At 37.1% G+C, this 27,446-nt stretch overlaps 1 protein-coding gene across 1 annotated transcript; it reads right to left on the bottom strand.

Annotated features, from left to right (window-relative positions):
• selenoi (selenoprotein I) lies at positions 1-27,295 on the bottom strand. Its single transcript, XM_061746608.1, is given in 14 exon segments — positions 1-3,241; positions 10,107-10,163; positions 10,165-10,224; positions 10,226-10,261; positions 10,263-10,289; positions 11,158-11,181; positions 11,183-11,339; positions 12,093-12,141; positions 12,220-12,328; positions 17,877-18,139; positions 19,666-19,740; positions 21,726-21,834; positions 22,167-22,235; positions 27,120-27,295. Coding segments are annotated over 14 exon segments (1,200 nt in total). The 5' UTR covers positions 27,177-27,295; the 3' UTR covers positions 1-3,133.
• Positions 27,296-27,446: the final 151 nt, after the last annotated feature.

The raw sequence follows: 27,446 nt of genomic DNA, 5'->3' as shown, positions 1-27,446 counted from the left end.
TGTTTAAGAAAATTCACTTTTATTTGTTTCTGGACTGTCCTTTCTTTCATTGGTTAAATACGCCACATATAGCCACACCAAAGCCCCGGAGTGTTTGCCAGAGCAGCATTACACAACATCTAATTCAATGTTACAGTCGAGGTGGAGAAGGGGGGGGATTAAGACTCTTGTTCCTTAAAAGTAAGGAAGACACAAAGAAAAAAAACATCCCAGAAAGTAACGTAAAAAAAAAAGAAAAAGACAATTGTTTTTCCGGAAAAACACGTGATTTCATCTGCCAGCTGCACGACAAACCGTTTCATTGAATGGCACTTTTCTTTCCTCTCAGGCAACCACTGACATGAACTCCTGCACTGCATTTAGCACTTCTTTTACTGTTTTGCAACCTGCAGCTCTTCACACCCGGAGCTCGGGACTCCTTTTCCAAGTGGTTACACAGAAAAGAGCTGCAGCTCATTTTAAATCAGACAGAAAAGCAGCAAAAAGTCAAAATTCCAACAGTTATAAGAAGGAGGAACAAACAAACGAACAAACAAAAAGAGCACTACATCGACAGATGTAAAAGCTGCAGCGTAGATGGGTTAGAATATTACAGTGCTGATTGGCGTCGCACCAAAAATAACATTTTCCAAGTCAGGAGAAATTTGCCGACAAGACAACAATCCCACACATAGTTTAAAAATAAAATTAAATTAAAATGAATAGTACATATTTACAGACATTCGACATGCAGCGTATTCACTCAAACTTTGAATTGACACGTGCACATGGAGCTGTAGAGATCTAGACGGTGCTTAAACCCACCACAAACACACTTCACAGTTCCACCTGCAGGATCACAGTTGGTTCCACGTTCCAACAATCTTCAGTGTCCAAAGTCAAACATGTGGGACTTTGTTTAGAGAGAAAGAAATTATAATAAAAGCCTTATTTCTTCAGTTTAGACTATAATATACAAATGTTATAATTGCAGTAGGAGTGCACTGCAAACCGTAATGGGCTGCACAGCTGCTGTGATAGCAGTCACTGATCTTTTTGTTCATTACTGCAACATTGTACCGGCAGTCTGAGTTCAATGCCTCTCTGTAACTTATTTACAAAAACATCTGGATTTGTAAACCTGTAAAATAAAGATGAGGATTTCATCTGCATAATGTTTCCTATGCAACTCTTAAATCAAGCACCATGAGATTTTACCGCAAGTCAGTTATTAGTGACCGGTCGATCAGAATCAGCCAGGTAACCGACGAACATCAACCCCCAAGCTGCACTCGCACACGTTCTGATGTTGAAGTGAAGTGAGGCGGGAAAATGCACTCACACATACACAGAAGAGGTCCTCTTTTTTTACCCTGGATGAGGGCAACGAGTCAAGGTTATGCAGGAGAAAAGATATCTCCACCAAACTCGACGTTTCAAATGAGAGGCGTCAAGATTGTTGGCCTCGTTTTTGGGACGCTCTTCTTTCACCACGACCGAATCACTCAGACCGATGGGGTTTTTTCTGAGACGGATGAAAATGCAACGAGACAAGTTCTGTGACACAGTTATAAAAAGGTGAGATGATATCTGTAAGACGGCAAGCGGTGTCGTAGCTCTTGCAATGTCCGCTGCGGAGGCTTGTTCCCTCAGAGTGAGTCCGCTCCAGTAACGGTTTTAGGACGCACTCTTCATTCAAGCGCTGCACAACTTAACCTCACACCATCGCCTTGACGGCAAACAAAAACACACCAAAAACAGATATATACATATATATGTGTGTGTGTAGATGTGTATATTGTATATACACACATACACACACACATACATATATAAAGACATTTAAAAATAACGAATCAGCATGAAAACACAACACTTCGGAGGGTCGGGAGAACCGGGAGGCCAGTGCTCAGACAGAGGTAAAAGTGAAAGGTTAGTAGAGGTTACCCTGATCAATTCTTGCACCCCAAGTTAGTCAATAATCAACTCTGCTCCTGACAGATGTCACCACTGAGGACAATGTACAAATAGTTGGAAAGAAATGTATACAATGTTTCACGGGAGGTTGTTTTTTTTGTCGATTTTTTTAAAAGTTTCATTTCATTATGAAAACAAAAATGCCGCAAACCTCTTTAACGCTTACAGTATATGTGAGTGGCTATAAATAGAAATCAGATTTCCAACAGCAAATCATCTAATAATTGAGAAAGAAAAAAAACAAAAAAAAAAAGATTGACTGAACCCTTAACCACTGGAAGCAGCTGTAATCGTGCTGTAATCGTGCCGGCCGGGTGTGGCCAGGTCCCCAGGTTTGGCCAAGTCTGCAACGACACTACTCGAGGCGTCCCTGTTCATACGATTCAAACGGGAAATGGCATTTCCTCAAGTCATCATATACATTCTTAATAATATGTGAGGGCGTTCACGTCCGTGGCTTAGGTTGTATTAAAATATCTGCCACAATATATTATATATACTGTATATATATATATATTATGCATAAAAGGTAGAACAATGCATGTGTTTCTATTATTGTACGTGTCAGTTACGGTGTACGTCCACCTTTGTGAGGACATAAACGAGTTTTGGACCTTAGGTGCTGAGGCATTTTGGTAAATCCTGAACAAGAACAAGAACAAGAGATGCTGTTGTAAGGTTAAAACTTTTTTTTTTTTGTTTTTTTTTTTTAATGTTTTAGGGGGTCAGGCTAAAATTAGACTTGGTTAAAGGTCAAGCTTTTTTACTTGGGATAAATATATCCTGAATGCGACAGAAAAAGGGCCCTCACAAAGATAAAAGTAGAAATGTACACGAGTGTTCGTCCTTTCATGGCTCGTCTGGGTTCCTGTCCTCACGACGGAAGCACATTTCCGTAGGAAACAATTGCACCTCGTTGGCTCAACCAAATCAGCCAATCACCAGTGACGAAAGCCAGAGCCCCTGAAAGCCCACCCCCCGTCGTCCAGACCGGAGTTTGCTTTGGGAATGTGTGTGTGTGTGTGTGTGTGTGTGTGTGTGTGTGTGTGTGTGTGTGTGCGTGCACAAAAGGGGGCACAGTCGACTCCACTTGCGGATGCTCGTGGGTGGAAGAAGGGAGGGGATGTGGTTTCCGTGGTGACGAGAGAAGTGTTGGTAAGCCGAAGAGAGGAGTAGCCTAAACCTCTGCTTCTGTCAAGCCGATTCGCTCCTCCTCCTGTCAGTCAAGGTTGGGCTTCTTCAGGGAGAAGGCGAAGATGTTGAAGTGGTTGCTAAGCTGCTGTACCTAGCGACAAAGAACAAATAACAATGATTCATATTATTGATTTATTTGAGGACTCTATAATCTACAATGAATGATTTAGTGACATTAAAATGCTCAGAACCTAAATGAGATTTAGTATTTAATAGGGGTGTAACAATATATCGTGCCACGAAATTTCGCGATACAAAAACGCCACGAAACGTGTCGTGGAGGTGACAAAGTGTATCGCGATATTGGGTTATTAATATTAATCTATTGTGTTGACTAGTAACGCGCATCCGACCGCGCGACCCGCGGACCAAAATCTTACTCCGCTCAGAAGAAAGTAGTACCTTTTTGCAGTCCCGATCACGGGACTCTAGCGGGGTTTTGAGCTCTGAACTTTTAAGTCTGGTGTAGAGTTAAGCCTTACCTTATTAAATTAAATCTTTTTCGGGTCGTGAGTAGGATAAACACGGGAAAACTTCTTCCGAGTTGGAGTGTACTTTAATGTCCGCTCAACAGTGTAGGATTTTAGAACATCAACACAGCACCTAGTGCCGTACTGTGGCGTATCACTCCGCCCAATCTAAAACATATTAACAACTACAGATAAACTGACTAGTGTCATTATAGTCCCTGATTTACATCACAATATAAAGAATATATTTATAAAATAATGAACCCTGAATTACCAAAATAACCTTCTTAACAAAAATAAATCTCCTCTTACACTTATAAGGTGAGCATGAATCAATCTTTTTTATGATGTAAAATTGTATGTAATTATTTACTTTTATTTATTTATTTATTTAATTTTAGTTGTTATATTTCTGGAAAAGAAAAAAGTCAAGTCATACATGAGAGAAACTATTCAGTTTGTGGCAAAATATTTTTTACTTGTATGAAACTAAAGATGCATAATGCAAACCTGACATTTACTTTTAGTTCAGTTTGTGGAAAATGGTTGGCCTGGCTTTCTCTTTAAAACTTAAACAGTTATAAAGCATTACAAACTGTAACAATAGGGCAAACACACAGCATTGTTTTGTATTTTGTGTCTTTCAAATAAAAGACAATTTTTTCCAGTCATATGTTCCTCATTCAAGGTTGTTAAAAAAATACTGCTATAATATCGTATCGTTATCGTGACCTCAATATCATGTATCGTACCGTATCGTGAGATTAGTGTATCGTTACACCCCTAGTATTTAATAAGCAGTAACCGCAGTATGGATGTCTGCAGGCACACGGACAGTGTTCACCGTTTACTGTTATTAACGTTTAGTAATTGCACTTCCTGACAGTACATTGCACATTTATGTCCCTTTTTTGCATGCTATGTCCACTTGTAACTTCCTTTTGTTAATTATTAGGGCCCGAGCACTTACAGTGCGAAGGCCCTATTGTATCTGTAGGAATTGTTATTCTTTCTTTCTTTTTTTTTCTTTCTTATTCTGACGAAAGGACGGAGGGCCTTTTTGCCTCCTAAACGTGCCCAAAAAGTCACCAAATTTTGCACGCAAGCCAGGCCTGGCGAGAAATGTGATATTTAATGGTTTGCATTAATGGGCGTGGCCTAATGGCTCAACAGCGCCCCCTAGAAAACTTGGTGCCTCAAGCCCCACAATACGGTTTGACGTACATGCAAGAAAATCAGTACACACCTGTATCATGTCGCAACTTAAAGAAAAGTCTCTTGGCGCCATGGCCGAAACCGAATAGGAAGTCGACCATTTTGAATTAATCGTGTCATTTTGGCGAAATTTATGCCATTCCTTCGGCAGTTAATACGGCCCGAACCGTACGTTTAATTCAGTTTATATTTCATACTCAGAATGTTATGAATGATATTGTACTCGGAAATCTGTTTCCTTAGTGTACATATGACGATAAACGCTTTGAATTTGAATTGAATACAAGCTGTAAAAGGACTGACAAGCTCTTTAAAAATTGGATTTCTCTGTCTATCTCCAGCGTACTTATTTATGACGACGTTCCTGAAAGACAAAACGTCTCTCTGAATCTAATAACATACTATAGTATAAGTCTCATTATTGACAACTTCTACACCCCCAGAACAGAGAAGCTCTTGTCTTTTTTTGTGCTTTTTTCATTTTGTTTATTATGTAAAATACTCAGTTCAGGAAAAGTAATAACAATATTAATAATAATATCAAACCCAAGTCTGATTAGACCGAGTTTAAACTCCCCTTTAATAGAAAACAGTCTTTACAAGCTTCGAAATGCAAAAGGTTTTAATGGAAGGCGCTTTGCAACAAACTTTCTACCTCTGAGTTAGTAATAACAATGTGTCAGTCTTACCGAGTAATAAAATTAACCTTTAGACGTCCTAGTGAGTCAATCCAACCGTGTTTCCCACACATTCATTTACTAACCATGGCCCACGACAACAAACTGGCACATGTTGGTCCTTCTATCTAAACACTATGTTCACCCTGCAGGGCTTTCTTAACAATGGTTTGCAGTTGTTCACGTTACTATTTTAGATCTTATATCAGACTTCATTTCACAGGTGTCTTTTTTCGAGTGACCGGCATGTGAAGGAAGATGAAATGACGTTGAATGCAGTACGTCAGGTGTAAACATTGACTACGTTTACATGCAGTCAAAATTCGGGTTATTGCTAATATTCCGGTTACTGAAACATTTGGAATATTCCATTTACATACGTGAGCAAACAGGGTTATCCCTGTATACATGGTAATTAATCATTCAGGATGTCCCGATCAAACCAGCGACGCGCGGAGAACGTGATGACGCAATTACCGTCATTTCCGCTTCCTCTTCCTGTATCCAAATTCAAAACAAATGCTGCTTTGCGCAACTTTTCTCTCACCTTCTTGTAAATCTAGCTATCCCCGGTACTTTACCGTCTACAAATGTCAAAATGTTCATATCCTTCATTAAATTTATAAAGTGATTATAGTGTCCTCCTCACTCCAAAAGTGTGGCGTGGTCTTGCGTTTCTCCGTGTTTATAAGAACTTCCTGGACTCAAAAGACCAGGATTCCTTGCGAACAGAGCATGCGCAGAAAACAAATTCATGTTCCGTTTGATGGGGATATTCCGTTTGGTGTTTACATGACTGAATATTCGGGTTTTAAAAGGAGTAACCCAGGGGTCATATTAGGGTTTTTAAAAACCGGAATAAAAGCAAATCCTGGTTATTCAAAGGGGTTATTGGTGTTTACATGGCCGTGCAAATTCGGGTTATTGCTAATATCAGGGTTTCAAAAGGGTTATTGATGTATGGAAACGCACAAAAGGGTTATTGATGTATGGAAACGCAGTCATTGATGCACCAGCAGGGAGCCTGTATAGTTTCGTTTTGAAGCTTTTGTGCAGTGGAAGTGGACAAATTCATAAAGTAATTATAACGGAGCCAGAGGTGGAGGGCCGTGATGTGACTGGCTTCCCTGAAGCAGATGTCTTTCAAAAAACATCCCGCCAGCTCAGAGTAGTGATACTAGTCACATAACCGTGATGTCAGAGATGGATGAGATGCCATGTGACAGTTCAGACAGTTGGAAAACACAAGATACACATCTGACAGAGCACCACATATGAAAGTGGCCAGAGCCTGATGTAAAGAGACAATAAATAAATAAATAAATAATTGAACTTCATGTCATTCGAGTTCAGACGGCCAAAAGAAAATGTCGCTTGTCCCTGCAGCTTGAAAGCAGCCTAAGATATGCTCCTTAATAGGCCTGTGTTAAAAAAATGGATTTCCCAATTCTAAATCGATTCTCATATTAATTACTAAAAATCGATCTACAATATGATTATGAATCAATCGATTCATAAAGATAGATTTTTTTTATTTATTTTTATTTATTTATGCTTTTTTTTTTTTCATCATTACATTACAACTTTTGGTTATTTTTTTGTTTATCCCCAAAAAAGGAATGTTTTGTTGGACACGAGAATAACTGGTGCCATGTTTTTGCCTTTAAATATGTTTAAAGGTATGAAAACATTAAAGTGTTAGGTTATAATTGCATAAATTGTCTATATTTCATTACTTTATATACTGTCTTGGGGTTACATTTGCAAAAAATGCTAAAAACCAAATGCTCAAAAATTAAAAACCAAAATAGACCGAAAATGGAACAAATAAAAACGGAATGTGGGAAAAATTAAAACCGATTTCATCCGTCTCTGTTTCCTCCCTGGATCTGTTTGGTAATTCTGACCCACATGATGTTTCTGAAAGCAGTTCTATCAGCATTCTGGGAGCTGATTGGCCCTTACAGCATCATTAGCTGCCATTACTTGCTGTAATATTTTGCATAACTACAGTCATATAGTTCATGCAACAGCTCAAAAAACAGTTTTAATAACACTAACCCAAATCAATATCGGAATCGAATCGAATCAAATCTTAAAAATCGATTCTGAATCTTAAGAATCGGAATCGAACCGATTCTTGACATTTGAATCGATCCCCAGCCCTACTCCTTAACTGACTTTTTTCTCCCCCTTTAACATCGTTTTAGGCACCTTCAGTCTTACCATGTAAACTTCAGTGCTGCGTCCCTACTAAACTTGTTTAAAAAATCCCAGCATGCCACCTGTCCTTCACCTGCTGCGTTACACAGACTTTTTCCACCCTTAAAATTCTTTGACCCAATCCTTTATTCCTCCAAACATTTCATCACAGCAGTCCTCTCATGTATATTTGGATGCCTTCGGTATATGAAAAAGTAGTCCAATAAAAGTATGAAAGAAATTACTGCAATTATGTATTGTTTATTTTACGACAATATTCTAAAACACCATGGAGAGACTTGCCGGCAGCCCTAAGAGTTGTCATCAATGACCTGCATTACTAGTTACGATGTTACAGGTGTTACAGGTGTTCTCAACATTGTTATCAACTATTTAACCTATTTAAATGGAGGAGGAGAGAACGAAGAAAAAAAGGCCTCTAGATAGAGTGGTCTCTTTGAATGCAGCACACTCAGAGTAAGCAGTGAAGTGAGTTGTACCAGGAGCTCAGAAAGGTAATTACAGATAAGCACATTAAGACGAAGTGATGACACCATCTCCAAGCAGCTTCATGTAACTACAGTTAATTATATTAGGAAGAAGAGCAAGGGCCATGGAGATCTCTTAGGATCTGGCTGCAAGGAAACGCAATACAAGCTTGAGGCAAAGGGTAGCGCGGACTAGGAATGGGCGATATTTTACCGTTCACGATATACAGTCAAAAAAATTTCCCACGGTAAGAATTTGTCATCTTGCGATAAATTCCCGTTGATGACGTTTCATTCAATGTAATTGGTGTAGTAGTTTAGTAGTATTTAGTATCTTTTAGAGCAGTGTTTGGGGGCTTCCAAAGACTGAATGGAGTTGTATTGGTATTTTTTTTTTTTTGAAAGAAAGAAAGAAAGAAAGAAAGAAAGAAAGAAAGAAAGAAAGGAAGAAAGAAAGGAAGAAAAGAACCTGAAAGAAAGAAAGAAAGAAAATAACTTGAAAGAAAGAAGAAAGAAAAGAACTGAAAGGAAGAAAGAAAGAAAGAAAGAAAGAAAGAAAGAAAAGAACCTGAATGAAAGAAAGAAAGAAAGAAAGGAAGAAAAGAACCTGAAAGAAAGAAAGAAAGAAAGAAAAGAACCTGAAAGAAAGAAAGGAAAGAAAGAAAGAAAGAAAGAAAGAAAGAAAAGAACCTGAAGAAGAAAGAAAGAAAGAAAAGAAAGAAAGAAAGAAAAGACCCTGAAAGAAAGAAAGAAAGAAAGAAAAGAACCTGAAAGAAAGGAAAGAAAGAAATGAACCTGAAAGAAAGAAAGAAGAAAGAAAAGAACCTGAAAGAAAGAAAGAAAGAAATGAACCTGAAAGAAAGAAAGAAAGAAGAAGAAAGAAAACCTGAAAGAAAGAAAGAAAAGAACCTGAAAGAAAGAAAGAAAGAAAGAAAAGAACCTGAAAGAAAGAAAGAAAGAAAGAAAAGAACCTGAAAGAAAGAAAGAAAGAAAGAAAGAAAGAAAGAAAGAAGAAAGAAAGAAAGAATAGAAAGAAAGAAGAAAGAAAGAAAAGAACCTGAAAGAACAGAAAGAAAGAAAGAAAGAAAGAAAGAAAGAAAGAAAGAAAGAAAGAAGAAAGAAAGAAAGAAAGAAAGAAAGAAAGAAAGAAAGAAAGAAAGAGAAGAAAGAAAGAAGAGAAAGAAAGAAAGAAAGAAGAAAGAAAGAAAGAAAGAAAGAAAGAAAGAAAGAAAGAAAGAAAGAAAAGAAAGAAGAGTATTCTTGAGAGTCCATACGCCCAGCCCTAGTAGCGGACGCTAAACTAAGGGCTCAAATAAATGTTGATAAGCCAGAAAGTTTATGGGGGAAAAAAGTCTTGTCTCTAAACATGTTCTACATCTTCCGGCAGGGGGCTTGAATCTGGTGCACGGCAAATCAGATTTCAAAACCTTTAATAAATCAGTGTCATGAAGTCCAGCTTCAGTCACAAGCCACGCATCCTCCCACGTAATAACAGCCCAAAACATGCAGATAAAACCAACTACGAACGGCTCATACAAATACAGTGGACTATTCTTAAATACTCTATGAACACTAGTGGAAACATCTGAAAGTGTGGAAAGGAGTCCTTCAAACCTTATACGGTTAGAGCAGACAGTTTGCTGAGAAGACCATCATTCTTGTTCATAATATTAAAACTATTTCTCATGATTTTAAATGTTGATTTGCAGGCAAAGTCTTATTTGTGTTTAACATTAATTAAATAACGTTGAATGAATGCAACACATTTATGTCAACTTTACATTATTTTCAGAGACAGTTGTGGATTTTGTTTGTGTTTTTTCTTCTTGCTACGTCCACTTTGCTTCCAGGGAAGGACATTTGAAAACTTTTATATTAAATAGTGTGTGAGTGTGAGTTCTTACCACGGATATCCCGTAGTGGATGTGTGCTAGTATAACGGCGGCCGTCCACAGATAGAGGCAGTAGCGTCTCGCTGGGGAAGACCCCCGTCAGGGCCACCAGCACCACCGCGGCCAATGGGCAGCAGCAGCCAGCTCAGCGGCTGGCAGCGCGTGTTTGCTCATCTGACACACAATCAGCTTACACTGAAAGATAAATGCAAACACAAAAATATGATTATGCACAAAAGTAGGCCTGTGTTGAAAAATCGATTTTCCCAATTCTAAATCGATTCTCACATTAATTCTAAAAATCAATTCATATGTCTAAAGATCGATTTTTTTTTCATTTTTTTTTCTTTTGTTTATTTATGTATTTTTTTTTTTCATCATTACATTACAACTTTTGGTTATTTTTTGTTTATCACCCAAAAAAGGAATGTTTTATTGGACACGAAAATAACTGGTGCCATGTTTTTGCCTTTAAATATGTTTAAAGGTATGAAAACAATAAAGTGTTCGGTTATAATTGCATAAATTGTCTATATTTCATTACTTTATATACTGTCTTGGGGTTACATTTGCAAAAAATGCTAAAACCAAATGCTCAAAAATTTGAAACCTAAATAGACCGAAAATGGAACAAATAAAAACGGAATGTGGGAAAAAATAAAACCGATTTCATCCGTCTCTGTTTCCTCCCTGGATCTGTTTGATAATCTGACCCACATGATGTTTCTGAAAGCAGTTCTATCAGCATTCTGGGAGCTGATTGGTCCTTACAGCATCATTAGCTGCAATACTTGCTGTTGAATCTCAATATAATACTAGTAGTAATATTTTTGCATAACTACAGTCATATAATTCATGCAACAGCTCAAAAAACAGTTTTAATAACACTAACCCAAATCAATATCAGAATCGAATCGAATCAAATCTTGATAATTGATTCTGAATCTTAGGAAATCGGAATCGAATTGATTCTTGACATTTGAATCGATCCCAGCCCTACACAAAAGTAAACGCATGTTGAAAGTTTATCTTTGAAAAAAATAACAAAAATGAAGACACTCACGGTGACGTTGGCGAAAGCTGTTCCCAACCATGAGGTAGTACGTCCGGGGCTGCAGCTCCACGATGTTGGAGGGAGAGTACACCACCCAGGTGGTGGCCAACACGAAGAGGAGGACGGGAGACAGGAACGGCAGGAACGCTTCGTACAGACTGCTGTGCTTCAGAGTGTTACTCCGGTAACCCCTGGACACGCACAGGAGGAAAAAACGTCACACTCTGCAGCAGAGGTGGTAGTAACGAGTTACATTTACTCCGTTACATTTACTTGAGTAAGTTTTGGGAAATTTTGTACTTTTCTTTTATCCCTTTTATCCGCGTACCCGTCAATTTCATGACATCACTGAGTGATTCTTTGGGAAAAATGTTTGTTTTTGCATGTTTTGTCACATTTACACAGACTCAAACACACACAGAGTTTCTATGAGTTCATGTTTGTTCTAGTTCTGTCTGGTTAAAAAAGAAAAGTATAATGGCTTGAAATTTTGTGCTACTTGTGCTTAATTTATTTTTTTATTCTGTTATTATTTTATTTATTTTATTATTTATTAAAGTACTTGAATTTACTTTAAGATTATTTTAATTTAAGCTATTTTTATTAATTTTAATTTATTTTATTATTTTATTGATTTAATTTGGCTGAAGATGATTATTTTGTACTTTTTGTCTGTTTGAATGGTTAAAATAACTCAGACGTTACTCAACAGTTACTCAGTACTTGAGTAGTTTTTTCATCAAGTACTTTTTTACTTTTACTCAAGTAATTATTTGGAGGACTACTTTTTACTTCTACTCGAGTCATATTATTCTGAGGTAACAGTACTTTTACTTGAGTACAATTTTTGGCTACTCTACCCAGCTCTGCTCTGCAGAAAATACGATAAGCTAACAAACAAAGAAGGAAAAAAAAACAACCTCTTCTTTCTGAACTCTACTCACTTGAGGACGTTGTAGAGACTCATGGGTAACGTCACAGTGAACGAGCAGGCTGGAGATCAGGAAAAATGTAGCGTCAGTAGCTGTCTGTACAAGCTAACGAATGAATACAGAGACTGAAGACACTCACCGATGATCATGAAGGTGAAGAGGTCTCTGTAGAGGAGGCGCCACAGAACCGGCTGGTACCACGTTTCCACGCCCACCACAGCGGTGACCAGGTAAACAAGAGAGATTGTCTGGAAGGAGAGGGGACAGCGATGGACAATCAGAGTTAATTACCATATTTTCTGGACTATAAGCTGCACCTGCATATAAGCCGCATCCGCTCTATTTTTAAAAAAAATAATAAAAAATATATACAAGCCGCACCCGCTCTATTTAAAAAAAAAAAAAGATATGCAAGCCGCAGATATTTATGTTGTTAGATTAGATATTTACTAGGGGTGGGACGATACGGGTAAGTCCCAATTCGATACTTTGGCGATATGTGGCCCAGGATATCGATAATATCACGATATTTTCGATATTCGATATATCGATATATCGATATATCGGTAAGAGCGATATATCACGATATATGGGACTAAAAAAGAAAAAATACCTATAAAAAGGAAAACGTCTGTAGTTATGCATTTATTCAATGCCAGAACTTCATACAAGAAAGTGCATTTGTATATTTCCTCACTGTCTCCTAGGCTTGTAAATGTAAACACTGTACAGCTGGACAAATTAAATGCATGAACATTAATAACATGTTTTATATAAACCAGGACAGTGCACTGCTTTGTAATAATTAAATACATTAAATAATAATTTCACAAATATAATTATTGTGAAATAACTAAGAAATAAATAACTCAAATAGGCTTAACAATATGCCTTCTTTTCCAATATCCTTTTAGCCTGTCTAATTTATTCTGTCACCACACACACTTATAGCCATGAAGCATCAGGCATTTTTCACTCATGTCATGACAAACTGTATCCGATAACAGAAGAAACCAAACAAGCTATAATAAATATAAATAATATGAACTTCATTGAACTAATATAACATTTTGAAATTTAAGCTGAAATATCCAAAGCACTAAACACTGGTTGTGCACGGGTGGGCGTGTGTCTGAGTGTGCATGAGAGTGTCCGTGTCCGTGTGTAACGTGACTGGTGATTCAATGATCTGCAAGTTTTCCCAGCACACGGTTGACTGGACACGGAAGGATACGAGCGAGGATCACTTACAGAGTGAAAAGCATAAACGTCATAACACAAAAAGACTGACGATCATTTACTTTAACGGCGTCTGTGGAATAATTGTGTATTACAGTACGAGCCGCTCTCCTCTCATGGAGCGCGAGCGGAGCGGGGTCCGTTTCTTAACGCAGCTGGTTGTCTGTGCGAGCGGACATTAACGCACATGGAAGTTTAAACACCGGCTCAAACAGCAAGTTTTCCAGCATTAACAGTGCTGCTCAGCCCGCTGTCTGTACGGAGTAAACTGTGGTTCTGTATTTTCTGAGCTGGTTTCTCAGGCGGCATGTTTGTTTTGCTCACGAGGGCAGCGGGGGCGGGCGGGGCAGAGCTTGAACAATAGTGCGGTGACAACCGCGTAAACCATTAAGTGTGTTGTAATAAAATATCGATATTAGCCGACAGTATATCGATTATTTATTGAAACAGAGAGCACAACAATATATTGAAATATCGATTTTTTTTCCCACCCCTAATATTTACTACATGTACAGAAGGATTTTGAACTGTAAATGATGTACATGTTTGTACCTAAATAAATCCTTTCCTAACAGTGTCTTTTAACACGGCAGCAACTTTGCTGATTAAAACGGGACAGAACCAAGAGAAAATAACCGCTATTTATTTATCTATTTATCTGTTTGAAATCTGCTTCTACTTCTATCTGCTAAAGAAGAAGTAGCGTATTCTTCTTTGCATTTATTTTGTCTTAGTTTTGATTCTAATTCCGGTTAGAGCGCCCCAAGCGGTGGAAGAAAAATCCACAGAATAGCTGCTCCTTTGTATAAGCTGCATGGTTGAAAACCTATGAAAAAAGTAGCGGCTTTTAGTCCAGAAAATACGGTACTCGGTATGTGTACTGTACATGTACAAGCCCATCTAATCCTCCCTATTTGATCAATACGTCACACAACTGACACTTGCAACAAGTACAGTCTTATTATAGTTAAAGAGGCCGTCGGAGGCCAAAGACTAAGCCATACCGATCTCAAGTTAAGTGTCAAAGATAATAATGAGAACAAAAAAACTAAACGATAAATAAAACACCAGTGTTTTTGCAGTTTTGGAAGTTGAACTTGGATGCTGATGCTTAATAAACGAGGATTAGTCAAACGCCTGAGTGTGTTAAACTGAAATGAGGGAAATGCATGACCTCAAACCCTAGAAAGAAGACCTGGTACTACATGAAGCTACTCCATCACTCATGGATTCGTTATCATATCAGACACATTTTATTGGAAACCATCACTGAAAAAATGACAAAAAATCCTTTGATCGGGGTTTTTGAGGACTTGGCTGATAATTTCTTATTTGAGCGTTATTGTTTTTCTTTACAATGAACAGCCTAAGATATATAATTTCATAGACATTGAAATGCCAACAAATGTATCTCGCTAAATGGCGTACATAAAATATTAAAGTATGTACTAAGCACGTGCATTTCTTAAGCCAGTTACCTTAATGATTTTTTTTTTTCGTATCGTTCAGTTTTAGCTGCTTCACGGTTCTTTTGTCACCTGCAGGATTGCACCTGAATAGGGTTGCAAAGGTGTGGAAAATTTCCGGTAAATTTCCGGAAACTTTTTCCGGAAACTTTCCATGGGAAGTTAAGCTGGGGAATTTTGGAAATATTCCAAATTGGAAACTTTCCATGGGAATTATGGGAATTATGGGAATTATTGGGAATTTATGGGAATTTATGGGAATTAACTGGAAATTGGGGGTAATTTAAACAAACTGTATCATATCCAAACATAAATGTAAATATTTATTTTGTCATAAGCAGATATCCATGCAAGATAATAAAAATTAAAATAAAATTTGAATATTGTGATAAAGTTCTTTATTTTCTGTAATGCAATTACAAAAACAAAAATGTCATACATTCTGGATTCATTCCAAATCAACTGAAATATTGCAAGCCTTTTATTATTTTAATATTGCTGATTATGGCTTACAGTTTAAGATTAAGATTCCCAGAATATTCAAATTTTTTGAGATAGGATATTTGAGTTTTCTTAAGCTGTAAGCCATGATGATCAGCAATTTTAAAATAATAAAAGGCTTGCAATATCTCAGTTGATTTCTAATGAATCCAGAATGTATGACATTTTTGTTTTTGTAATTGCATTACAGAAAATCACAATATTCAAATTTTCTGAGACAGTCCTGTATATCAATGTTGAACCAATGTTTTATGACCACTACAGACCCTGTGCCTTTACCTCCGCTTTACAATGATCATCCAAAATGTATCTTGGATGGAGGAATGCACAGTGCCTGTAGGGGGCGTGGCCTCAATAGCCCTGCAGTAAGCAATGTGCTGTGTGCATGTGATTGAGGAGTGTACTTGCATTAAATCTGGTTGTTTTAGCCAAGACTATGCTACAATATATTTCCCCCAACTATATTTAAGTTCCCTGTTAAGGGCCAACCTTCAATTCTGTAAATTTCTTATTTATTCCCGTTAATTCCCGTTAATTCCCATATATTCCCGTTAATTCCCATGGAAAGTTTCCAACTTTGAAAATTCCCGGAATTTTGCAACCCTACACCTGAATGACATTGATTTCTAAGTTCATGGCCACAACTTCTCACACGCGGTACTATAATGATGATGAAATATTAAACTTACACAAGTTTCTGACTTGCCAATTCTCCTTTGCTGCAGCAGCTGTTTGCCCAAAGATTTCTAATTTGAATTCACACTGGCAGACGGACCACTTCTCCCCTGATCCTGTTGCCATGGTGAAACATCTTACCCACCGATGATGCTGACTGAATAAATTCAAATCCTCTGAATCGCAACCGGAAATGCAGTTTTCCATGTTAAGGCACATGAACATGAAATTTTTTTTATATTTTTATATTTTTACGTGGAATTTGTCATTTTTCCTTTCTGAAACGGTCCCTTTTAAAGTTGTTGATAAACAGGACTTCAATTTTGAAAGTTTTCTTTAACTTTTTTTTTCTTTTTGTAAATGATTATCCTTTTAAACGCTATAATGTCATACTTGATACGTTCATTTCTGAGACCTCTGTATCACTCCCATGATTAAAAAGGAAAAACAAAACAAAAAACAAAACTGTTTTATACCATTATAAGTAAATACATTTACAAAACAAATAAATATAAAAACATAAAATAATAACATGAACAAGTATTTTTGACAACACTGGGGGTGCTTTTCATTTGAATATATATTAAACACACTGTGATTTTAACCACATTAGATAAGTCTAGAGATAACAACTGTACCTCTACGCTAAAAAAAAAAAACTAAAATTGTGCTTTTTTGTTTTCAGACATTTTGAAAAGAAAAAAGAAGAGAACGTTCTGGTTTTCCCTGCAGCTGTCGACACACGCACACTTCACCACAGGAGGCTGTCCACTGCTGATAAGTTCTCAAAACTGACATTACTGGAAAATGTCGTTTGGAAAGAGTCAGCAGATGATGCAAAACATATGTCATGGAAGTCGCAGTGTTTTTAAAAAGAAGATTATAGACATAAATTTTAGTTTATCAGCAACTTTATCAGCAACTTCTAGTTTATCAGCAATTTCTGTCACCGCACACACTCCTGTCCAGAGTTTTTTTTAGTCTTTAATCCCACATTGTTTAAAAATATACAAAATAATTAGGGCTGGGGATCGATTCAAATGTCAAGAATCGATTCGATTCCAATTCTTAAGATTCAGAATTGATTATCAAGATTCGATCCGATTCGATTCCGATATTGATTTGGGTTAGTGTTATTAAACAACTGTTTTTTGAGTTGTTGCATGAATTATATGACTGTAGTTGTGCAAAATATTACTACTAGTATTATATTGAGATTAAACAGCAAGTATTGCAGCTAATGATGCTGTAAGGACCAATCAGCTCCCAGAATGCTGATAGAACTGCTTTCAGAAACATCGTGGGGCAGAATTATCAAACAGATCCAGGTCAGCAAACAGAGACGGATGAAATCGGTTTTATTTTTTCCCATTTTTATTGTTACTTTTTCAGTCTATTTTGGTTTTTAATTTTTGAGAATTTGGTTTTTAGCATTTTTTGCAAATATAACCCCAAGACAGTATATAAAGTAATGAAATATAGACAATGTATGCAATTATAACCGAACACTTTAATGTTTTCATACCTTTAAACATATTTAAAGGCAAAAACATGGCACCAGTTATTCTCGTGTCCAACAAAACATTCCTTTTTTGGGGATAAACAAAAAAATAACCAATAGTTGTAATGTAATGATGAAAAAAAAATACATTCTTTCGACATATGAATCGATTTTTAGGAATTAATATGAGAATCGATTTAGAATTGGGAAATCGATTTTTTCAACACAGGCCTAAAAATAATGTAAAGATACTTGTAATACAGTGGGCAGGTTATACTGCACTGGATGAAGGAAAAGCTGCACATGCAGAGCAACAGGGACGAAGGAGGACGCGGTCATAGCGGGCAAACAATCAGCTGGTTGTAGACTTTAACACATCCTGGATTGTGTGTGTGCATTTGTGTGGGTGCTCACCACTTGACTGATGTCATATCCCCAGGGCAGGAACAAGATTCCAGTGTTGTACTTCTCCCAGTGGGACAGGATGAAGGAGAACAGCACCACCCACAGTATGTAATAGAGCGTGGCCACGCTCACGCCGCTCTCCCCCCGCCCAAATATGGAGTAGACGGTGGCCACGAAGAAGATGCACGCCCAGCTGTCCAGCCCGTGGTCGAAAAGCTCCCCGAGCGGCGTCGAGGAGTTGGTGCGGCGCGCCTGTTTACCGTCAACGCCATCTGCACAGAGAGAGGACACGGATTGTTGTTGGAGAACGCTGGCTGCATTTACACTGCTGCTCAAAGCCCAGGGAACCGCTACTCCCCACTAGGGATGGACTAAAAAATTATCACGATAATTTCTGGCATTTATCCCGATAACGATAAAAATGAAGATAAAAAAAATACCAATTCAACTCCACCTTTGTAACTATAAATCTATCACCACATTCAGTCTTTGGAGCCAAATCACTGCTCTAAAAGATACTAAATACTAAACTACACCAATTAAAATGAATTAATAAAAACCAATTACATTTCTTTCTTTCTTTCTTTCTTTCTTTCTTTCTTTCTTTCTTTCTTTCTTTCTTTCTTTCTTTCTTTCAAGTTCTTTTCTTTCTTTCTTTCTTTCTTTCTTTCAAGTTCTTTTCTTCTTTCTTTCTTTCTTTCAGGTTCTTTTCTTTCTTTCAAGTTATTTTCTTTCTTTCTTTCTTTCTTTCTTTCTTTCTTTCAGGTTCTTTTCTTTCTTTCAAGTTATTTTCTTTCTTTCTTTCTTTCTTTCTTTCCAGGCTCATATCCTCCCTCCCTCCCTCCCTCCCTCCCTCCCTCCCTCCCTCCCTCCCTCCCTCCCTCCCTCCCTCCCTCCCTTCCTTCCTTCCTTCCTTCCTTCCTTCCTTCCTTCCTTCCTTCCTTCCTTCCTTCCTTCCTTCCTTCCTTCCTTCCTTCCTTCCTTCCTTCCTTCCTTCCTTCCTTCCTTCCTTCCTTCCTTCCTTCCTTCCTTCCTTCCTTCCTTCCTTCCTTCCTTCCTTCCTTCCTTCCTTCCTTCCTTCCTTCCTTCCTTCCTTCCTTCCTTCCTTCCTTCCTTCCTTCCTTCCTTCCTTCCTTCCTTCCTTCCTTCCTTCCTTCCTTCACGTACGTTGTGCATGGATTTAACACAGAACCATAAATCAGGGAATTTATCATTTTTACCGCGAGATGACAAATTCTTACCGTGGAGAATTTTGATGGTTTATCGTGAACGGTAAAATATCACCCATTCCTACTCCCCACTACATACTCCTATTTTTAATCTAAAATTAAAAGATTTCCTAACTAATAATAAACTCATAAAAGTGTGTAGAAGTATGAAACACAATCCTGGCAGCATATAGTGACTGTACTTGTCAACTTTATTTAATTAAAATGATGGTTTTGAATGGGGTTTTTTTGTCTACTCACTCTTACTTAAGTTCAGGCTCAAGGCTTGAAATCAATACTGTTCCAAGGTAACTGAAGGTTATTTGCACTTTCCTCCGTCAAAGTAGTATTTCACATCTAATCAATTAAATAAATAGGGCTGTGAGAAGAATTGAAAGGCAACATTAGCCTGAACACCTGATGGAAATAACTCTCAGTACCAAGTTATTCCTGTCCTCCTTCTACCGCAACAGTCTTCCTTACATCGTTCTGTACATCGGTACGTTTCTGACTGACAAGTGTGACATATTTAAAGAAGGGGGACTCAAATAGAAAAAAAAAAAAGAGGACTTTAAGAGGTTTGAACTTACCGAGTGTATAGGCTAAGAAGTTGAAGATCCCTGCAGCAACCCAGACCCAGCTAGGCACATGTTCATGTCCTGCAGCTGAAATACAAGTAATGTAAATATACAACACACCGGGAGGGGGGGGGCTGCACACCAATTCATCTTCTCTTATTTAACCTAAATCAATATGAATCTGAGAAATGTGCCAAAACATCACACTGGTGGGGGGGGGGGAAGTTTCAGATGAGCTGTTGTTTATAATTTAGCTTATATGTTCTTCTAGGGCAGGGGTCGGCAACCCAAAATGTTGAAAGAGCCGTATTGGACCAAAAACACAAAAAACGAATATGTCTGGAGCCGCAAAAAATTAAAGGTCTTGTATAAACCTTAGAATGAAGACAAATGGTGAAAGGAGAAATGTTGAAAAAAAAGTCAAAATGTGGAGAAAAAAGTCAAAATTTAGAGAAAAAAGTCAAAATGTTGAGATTAATGTTGAAGTACAATCTCGAGAAAAAAGTTCAAATGTTGAGAAAAAAGTCGAAATGTTGAGAAAAAAGTCGAAATGTCGAGAAAAAAGCCGGAATGTCGAGATTAAAAAGGAAAGGAAAAAGGAAGAAAAAAAAGAGGAAAAAAGGAAAGAAAGAAGAAAAAAGAAAAAAAAACAAGAAAAGAAAGAAAAAAAGGAAAAAAAGAGAAAAAAGAGAAAATAAAGACAAAGAAAGAGAAAACAAGGAAGAAAAAAAGAAGAAAAAAGGGAAAAAAGGAAAAAAAGAAGAAAAAAGCAAAAAAAACAAGAAAAGAAAGAAAAAAAGGAAAAAAAAAGAGAAAAGAAAGAGAAAGAAAGAGAAAAAAAATAAGAAAAATGAAGAAAAAGGGGAAAAAAAGGAAAAAAAGGATTTTTGAAAAAGCTCCAGGAGCCACTAGGGCGGCGCTAAAGAGCTGCATGCGGCTCTAGAGCCGCGGGTTGCCGACCCCTGTTCTAGGGACTCACTACTAAGAATAAACATTATTTTAAAGGTAAAAGATAAAGGCCTCTCTAGCATGTGTGTGAAATGGATGAGATTAGATTAAAGAACACTCGTGTGTGTCAGTCTCTGCTAACGGTGTAGAAATACAGGTGGTGTCACCGATAGCTTCTGTGTGTATGTGTGAAGGATGTAAGGAGTTAGGGACTTCCTTAAGCCATATTAGGCAATATTGTGTCTATAAGAGAAGGACTTTATGGGCAGAAATATGTGCCACTAGAAACTGAATTTGAATAATTTATATTTGAATTTGAATTGCTCAACTTGAATAATTGCATTAAAAAACTGAATCTGAATCCCATAATTTGAATTTGTATTGTTTAATTTGAATCATTGCAGTGAAAAACTGAATCTACATTCAGTTCTCACAATTCAAATTCAGTTCTTGCAATTCAATTTAAATTTTACTGCGCCAGACATCCGGGTCTTCCGGAGGAAGAGCAATCGAGTGCAGATACAAATAACTCCTTTTCTTAAATAAATAAATCTTTAAATAAATCTTCACACACTCCTCAGCAGAAATTTTTCTACAAAACGGCAATATATAAATCTACACTTTTTACACAGAATGGAGAAAACACAATAGGTTTCGAAATATCTAGCTCCCATTATATCGTTGAAAGAAAATAGAGGTTATAGTACGCTACGTGAAAAGGAGTTCTTTGTATCTGCACTCGATTGCTCTTCCTGCAGAAGACCCGGATGTCTGGCGCAGTAAAATTGAAATTGAATTGTGAGAACTGAATGTAGATTCAGTTTTTCACTGCAATGATTCAAGTTAAACAATACAAATTCAAATTATGTGATTCAGATTCAGTTTTTTAATGAAATTATTCAAGTTGAGCAATTCAAATTCAAATATAAATCATTCAAATTCAGTTTCTAGTGGCACATATTTCTGCCCATAGGACTTGCCCTTCCTAAAAACACAGGCCTGTCTTTCCTGTCCACATTTGTGAAGCGCTTTGGACGATTCTACCATCCTATCATATGCTTTATGGTGAAATATACACAAGAACAGTCTCTCGTCCACAATACGAACAAAGCAAAAGGACCTACATGAGGCAGTGAAGTCAAAGTCGAAGAAGGCCAACATGAGGAAGTTCAGCACAAGGAACATAAAGCCCGTGAATGTAATGAGGTTTGGAGCCAACCATGTCGGTATGAACTGTAGAACAAGAGAAACAAAACGTGTCACTCATGACGTCGTCTCATCGTGGTAATGACAGATTACATAACTGTTGATACGCTTCTTGCATAGCTGTTAGACGAAGAGGATTTCAGAGGCAGAGACAAGAACTTTTCCACAATAAATTACATTTTACCATCAAGTAGGAAGTAAATGAACAACTATAGAAGTTGATAAGTAAGCCAGTGCCAAGTAAATACAACAGACAGGTTTTGAAATAGATAAAAGTCTAGAACAGACGATCACAATCTGACGTAATCCCGTCACTATATTACAGCAGGAAACATCATTAGTGAACGGGTGTTTCTCACCTTCACCACAAAGTTCCAGAAAGGATGCATAACGTAGACGGACAAGGGATTTGTGTCCACTGCACTGTACTGCAAAAGAAACAAAAGGATGTGAACTGTTTGGAAGACTCATACTACTTTATTTACTCAAAGGTGTCAAGTAACGAAGTACAAATACTTCGTTACCTTAAAGTAGAAATTTTGGTTATCTATACTTCACTGGAGTAATTATTTTTCAGACGACTTTTTACTTTTGCTCCTTACATTTTCACGCAATTATCTGTACTTTTTACTCCTTACATTTTAAAAACAGCCTCGTTACTCTATTTCATTTCGGCCTTTAAAAAAAACTATCCAGTTAAATTGCTCCATCCGGATAGAGTGAATTTGGTTGTGGTTGTTTCAGATGTTCTTGTCCAGTTTTGTTCTTACATCCGTTCCCTCAGATTCCTGCAACTAAACTTGGATGTACATTCCAATAAAGGTTAGGATAAATGATAACATGCCTCTGAAGTTTGACTTTTTGCACCATTACAATACTTATAGGCAACTATTCATCATATCTTCTGCTCTCTAAAACACATGTTAATGCTCAATAGTACACATATATGGTTCTTTAATATATTTGCATTATACTAAGATGCATTCATTTTCAATGGCTTTTGTCCTTAATGGCTTTTTTCCCCCTTACATTACTTTTACTTTTATACTTTAAGTAGTTTTGAAACCAGTACTTTTATACTTTTACTTGACTAAAAAACTTGAGTTGATACTTCAACCTGTACACAAGTATTTTTAAACTCTAGTATCTATACTTCTACCTGAGTAATGAATGTTTATACTTTTGACACCTCTGTATCTACTTTGGTTTTAACATTTTGTTTTGAACTTGTCATTGAAGGTAAAGCAACTGATGGGCCACATGGTCCTGCAGGTGTTTACCAGATCATTTTAATAGGCTGTCACATGGATCAAAACAAACCCGACTCCGGTCTCTGTAACCGTATCCAGGAACAACTGTGTAAAAGATACACCGTAATGCACTCTCTCTGATCTTTTTACTATGTAACCTGTTTGTGTAACCCTGCTACCATCTCTGTCATTTTCTTTACTTTTGGAGTTTTGCTTTCGGGTGTTAATGATGTTTTTTGCTGACCTGAGGAGCAGGACCTTCATTTTCACTTCACTATAAAAGTCTATTGACTTTCTTTACTTTGCCCTTCTCTCGCTGCGTTTTCTTCAAATTAACCAATAATGTAGCACTTATTACAACAAGAGCTCTGCAAGAGGACACGGATTAATAATAATGCTACACTCTTTGTGCCCCATTTCACACTCAGCTGCATAATTAATCCCCAAGTCCATTAAGGAAATGTTTAATACCAAAATTAAATTGCAGATTAGAATTAAGCTGACAATGCTTCATTGATAGAGTCCACACTTATAGAGTCACAAAACTACCCCCAATGTGATTAATCATCATCATCACATATGCAAAACCCGGCTCTAAGGATCACCTTGCACAAACACACATAGGTGCTAGGGCTGGGCGATATATCGAGATTTTAATATATATCGATATATTTTCAAACCCGATATGGTACGAGACAATATCGTTTATATCGATTTAAAAAAAAAAAAAAGATTTTGATATAGCTTATTTTGTGACAAATTGACTTGAATGTTTTATTTGAGATTTGCACAAATTTTTTGTTATTTGCACAACTGTCAACCTCAGTGGAAAAGTCTGCCTGTTACTGTCTACATTGTATTAATTGCACAGTGTATTTTAATTTAATTGTTATGCAGGAAAGGGATATTTGTTTTATTTTATTCAAAAAGCATTTTTATTCTATATGTGCAGGCAGTTTATTTGTATTTCATTTGTTTTATACATTTTGATATTGTGCAGACCTCTGTTAATAAAGGCACCTGTGTGACATTTGGCACGAGGCTTTGTATTAAAACTGACTGTTTTTTTAAGGGTTTGCCTCAGAAAAAAATGAAGCTAACAGAGATGCTAACAGAGATGCTATGCTATAATGCTTTGGGGGAAACCCCAATTATGGCACAGAAAAAATATCGATATATATCGAGTATCGCCATTCAGCTAGAAAATATCGAGATATGACTTTTGGTCCATATCGCTCAGCCCTAATAGGTGCTTTAATAAAGAAACGTTCACAACTAGCCCTGCAGTCTGTGTTAAATGTGAGAGGCAGAGAGATGACATGACAGCATGGAAACCAGAGTAAATTGATCTGTTCAGCGATCTTCATGCTCTTATACAGTATGTTTCCCACATTCAGTAGTGCCCCTTATCGAGTCTTTAAGAGGACCACAGTCCTGTCATTCGTTATTTGTTATCACCTGCTGTCCTGCAGCGAGCCCACTTGAAGCTCGGCAGCTACCAAACAGAAGAGAGTACTTTAAAAGGCAGTTTATATACCGTATAAATCTCATGACAAACAGCTCAGAGGAGTCATGGAGTGTGAAGCAGGGGGGCCAAAGAATTTCAAAAATCTGAGCAAAATTTCCTTAAATTACCTAAATGAAGATTTGTCTGATCCCTGTACTGTTACTATATTATACCAAATCAGACGGATTTTGAAAACTTTAAAACAAATTACATGTGATGCTCATGACAATCTGAGAAGAGCAAAGTTATATTAAGTCATCTAGTACTTTAGTTATCCCAGACTCCTTGGAGTTATTCTTTGTAGGACATAACCATGAAGCAAAAAGGTTTCTGTAATGTGTCCTAAGCTTGGTTTAAGAGGCTTTAATAACATAGTTTCATGTGAAATCTAATGTTTATAACATTACAAATGATTGATTGTTGTTTTATTGTCGGTTTTCTGTATATTGGCATTTTGGGATGAACTTGAGCAGTTTCACTCATAGTGATGTGTTCAAGTTCCTAAGGCTGCTTTCTCTTTTAGTAACTGCAGTGGGTTAACAAAAACTATCACCAAACCGGCCGTATCATACATAAAATGGACAGGGCATTTCTGAATCAAGTGAAAACCTTTAGTAAAAAAGGCTTTAGTTAAACCTAAAACCGACAGAGACCCTTGCTAGCCACTAGCAATATTTGCAGCAGTACAAATGCATTTCACATATTTCATACTTCCTGTCACAACTTTCAAAATAAAATACAATATAAGCGAGCATTCTAACTGGGGATTTAAAAGAAATACACTTGACTAGATTGAATACATAGTTGGACTGACGATTTCTGTGCATACTACTAAAATAAGAAAAAAAGTACAATTCACTTAAATCCTACAAAGAAAACTACCATTAATTTTAAATAAATACAAGCATTTTTAAAAAGTGCATGTATTTTCCCCTTTAAGTCCATCACATTACGTGTGGCAGATATGACATATTCAGGGCAGAGGTGAACAAGATTACAATATAAAGGAGTGCCAATGTTAAACTACTGATCATATTGAATAGCGTTATCAGTACACCCGTCAACTTTATCAAATCGTATAAAGCTGATAAACACGTGAATAAAGACAATTAAGACAAGTATCTCTTCAGATTATGGGATTAATTGTTATTTATGAAAATATTAAGCTACATCTATGAAATTGGTTATATACTTGTATACACATATATATGGTTATATACAAACACCAGGAAACTGGACCACATTACACCGGTCATGAAATCACTACACTGGCTTCTAGTGAGTCAAAGGATAGAGTTTAAAATCTTACTGCTGGTCTACAAAGCACTGAATGGTCTTGGACCAAAATACATGCTGGATCTGTTAGTTCCTATGAAGCTCCCAGACCCCTGAGGTTCATCTGGATCTGGTTTGTTGTGGTTCCAGAACCAGAACCAAGCAAGGTGAGGCAGCGTTCAGTTATTCTGCTCCTCACCGGTGGAACAGACTTCCTGTAGACCTGAGGTCTGCTCCAACTGTCAGCTCCTTTAAATCAGGCCTAAAAACATTACTGTTCAATGAAATACTTACCTGGTGTACTCTACTGCCCTTACTTTTTAATAACTTGTGCTTTTTATTATTTTACCTCTTTATTAGGGATGGGCGATATTTTACCGTTCACGATAAACCGTCAAAAAAATTCCCCGTGGTAAGAATTTGTCATCTCGCGGTAAAAATGATAAATTCCCGTTGATGACGTTTTTGTGTAAAGCTGATTTTTGGTTCTGCGTTAAATCGACGCACAACATACGTGTGTGGGAAGGAAGGGAGGAAGGAAATGAGCCAGAAAGAAAGAAAGAAAGAAATGAGCCTGAAAGAAAGAAAGAAAGAAAGAAAGAAATGAGCCTAAAAAGAAATAAAGAAAGAAAGAGCCTGAAAGAAAGAAAGAAATAAAGAAAGAAAGAAAAATTCCCGTTGATGACGTTTTTGTATTGGTATTTTTTTTATCGTTATCGGGATAAATGCCAGAAATTATGGTGATAAATGTTTTAGTCCATACCGCCCATCCCTACTCTTTACCTATGATTTTATTTCATTTATTCGTTATTTAAGCGTACTCTTAAATTAGCAACCTGTGCTTTTATTCCTTTAATTTTTTTTTTACCATCGTTTTTACCATCTTTTCTCATAATTGTATTTCATTGTATTTGTTATTTACTGTTTAATTGTGTCTTGCTGCTTTTAATGTTGATGTAAAGCACTTTGAATTACATTATGTTGAATTGTGCTATACAAATAAACTTGCATTGCCTTACTTGAACCCTGCGTCACTTTAAATAGATTAAACTAAAATAATAATAATAATAATAATAATAATAATAATAATAATAATAATAATAAATAAAAACCTGCTGACTGCCTGTCATAAGATTAACAGAGTTGAGAGTTTAACGTTGGCAAATCCTACTAAATAAAAACGTGCTTTTATTTTGTAGGAAAACTCTGAACATCCGGTTTGATTTATACACCTTTACAGATCGTGACAGCTATCTGCTAGCCCACTATCACAGACAAACCTTGTATTTGTCGAAGCCCGCAAGCTGCTCCTGAGTGACATATTCATAGAGAGCCATGGTGGTACCGCCCGGCTCAACGATGAGAGGAATTAATGCGTCCTTCTGTGGAAATTGCAAGTGCAGCTGCCGACTCCGAGCACCATGTAGCTTAGCCGCCGTCGTTCACGCCGGGTGAGGCGATGCCGCGGAAGCCACGCCCACCGAGTGACGCGTCGCTGGTGACGCGTCACTCGGTGGGCGTGGCTTAAGGCGGGGGCTCCAGCGCCGTTCACTGGCGGCCATCTTGCCACAGGAGAGCTCGCCACTCATAACATTGTGTTTAATGGT

This window comes from Cololabis saira, chromosome 18 (assembly GCF_033807715.1).
Source record: "Cololabis saira isolate AMF1-May2022 chromosome 18, fColSai1.1, whole genome shotgun sequence".
Lineage (NCBI taxonomy): Eukaryota > Metazoa > Chordata > Actinopteri > Beloniformes > Belonidae > Cololabis > Cololabis saira.
This window is presented reverse-complemented; position numbering and strand designations above follow the sequence as displayed.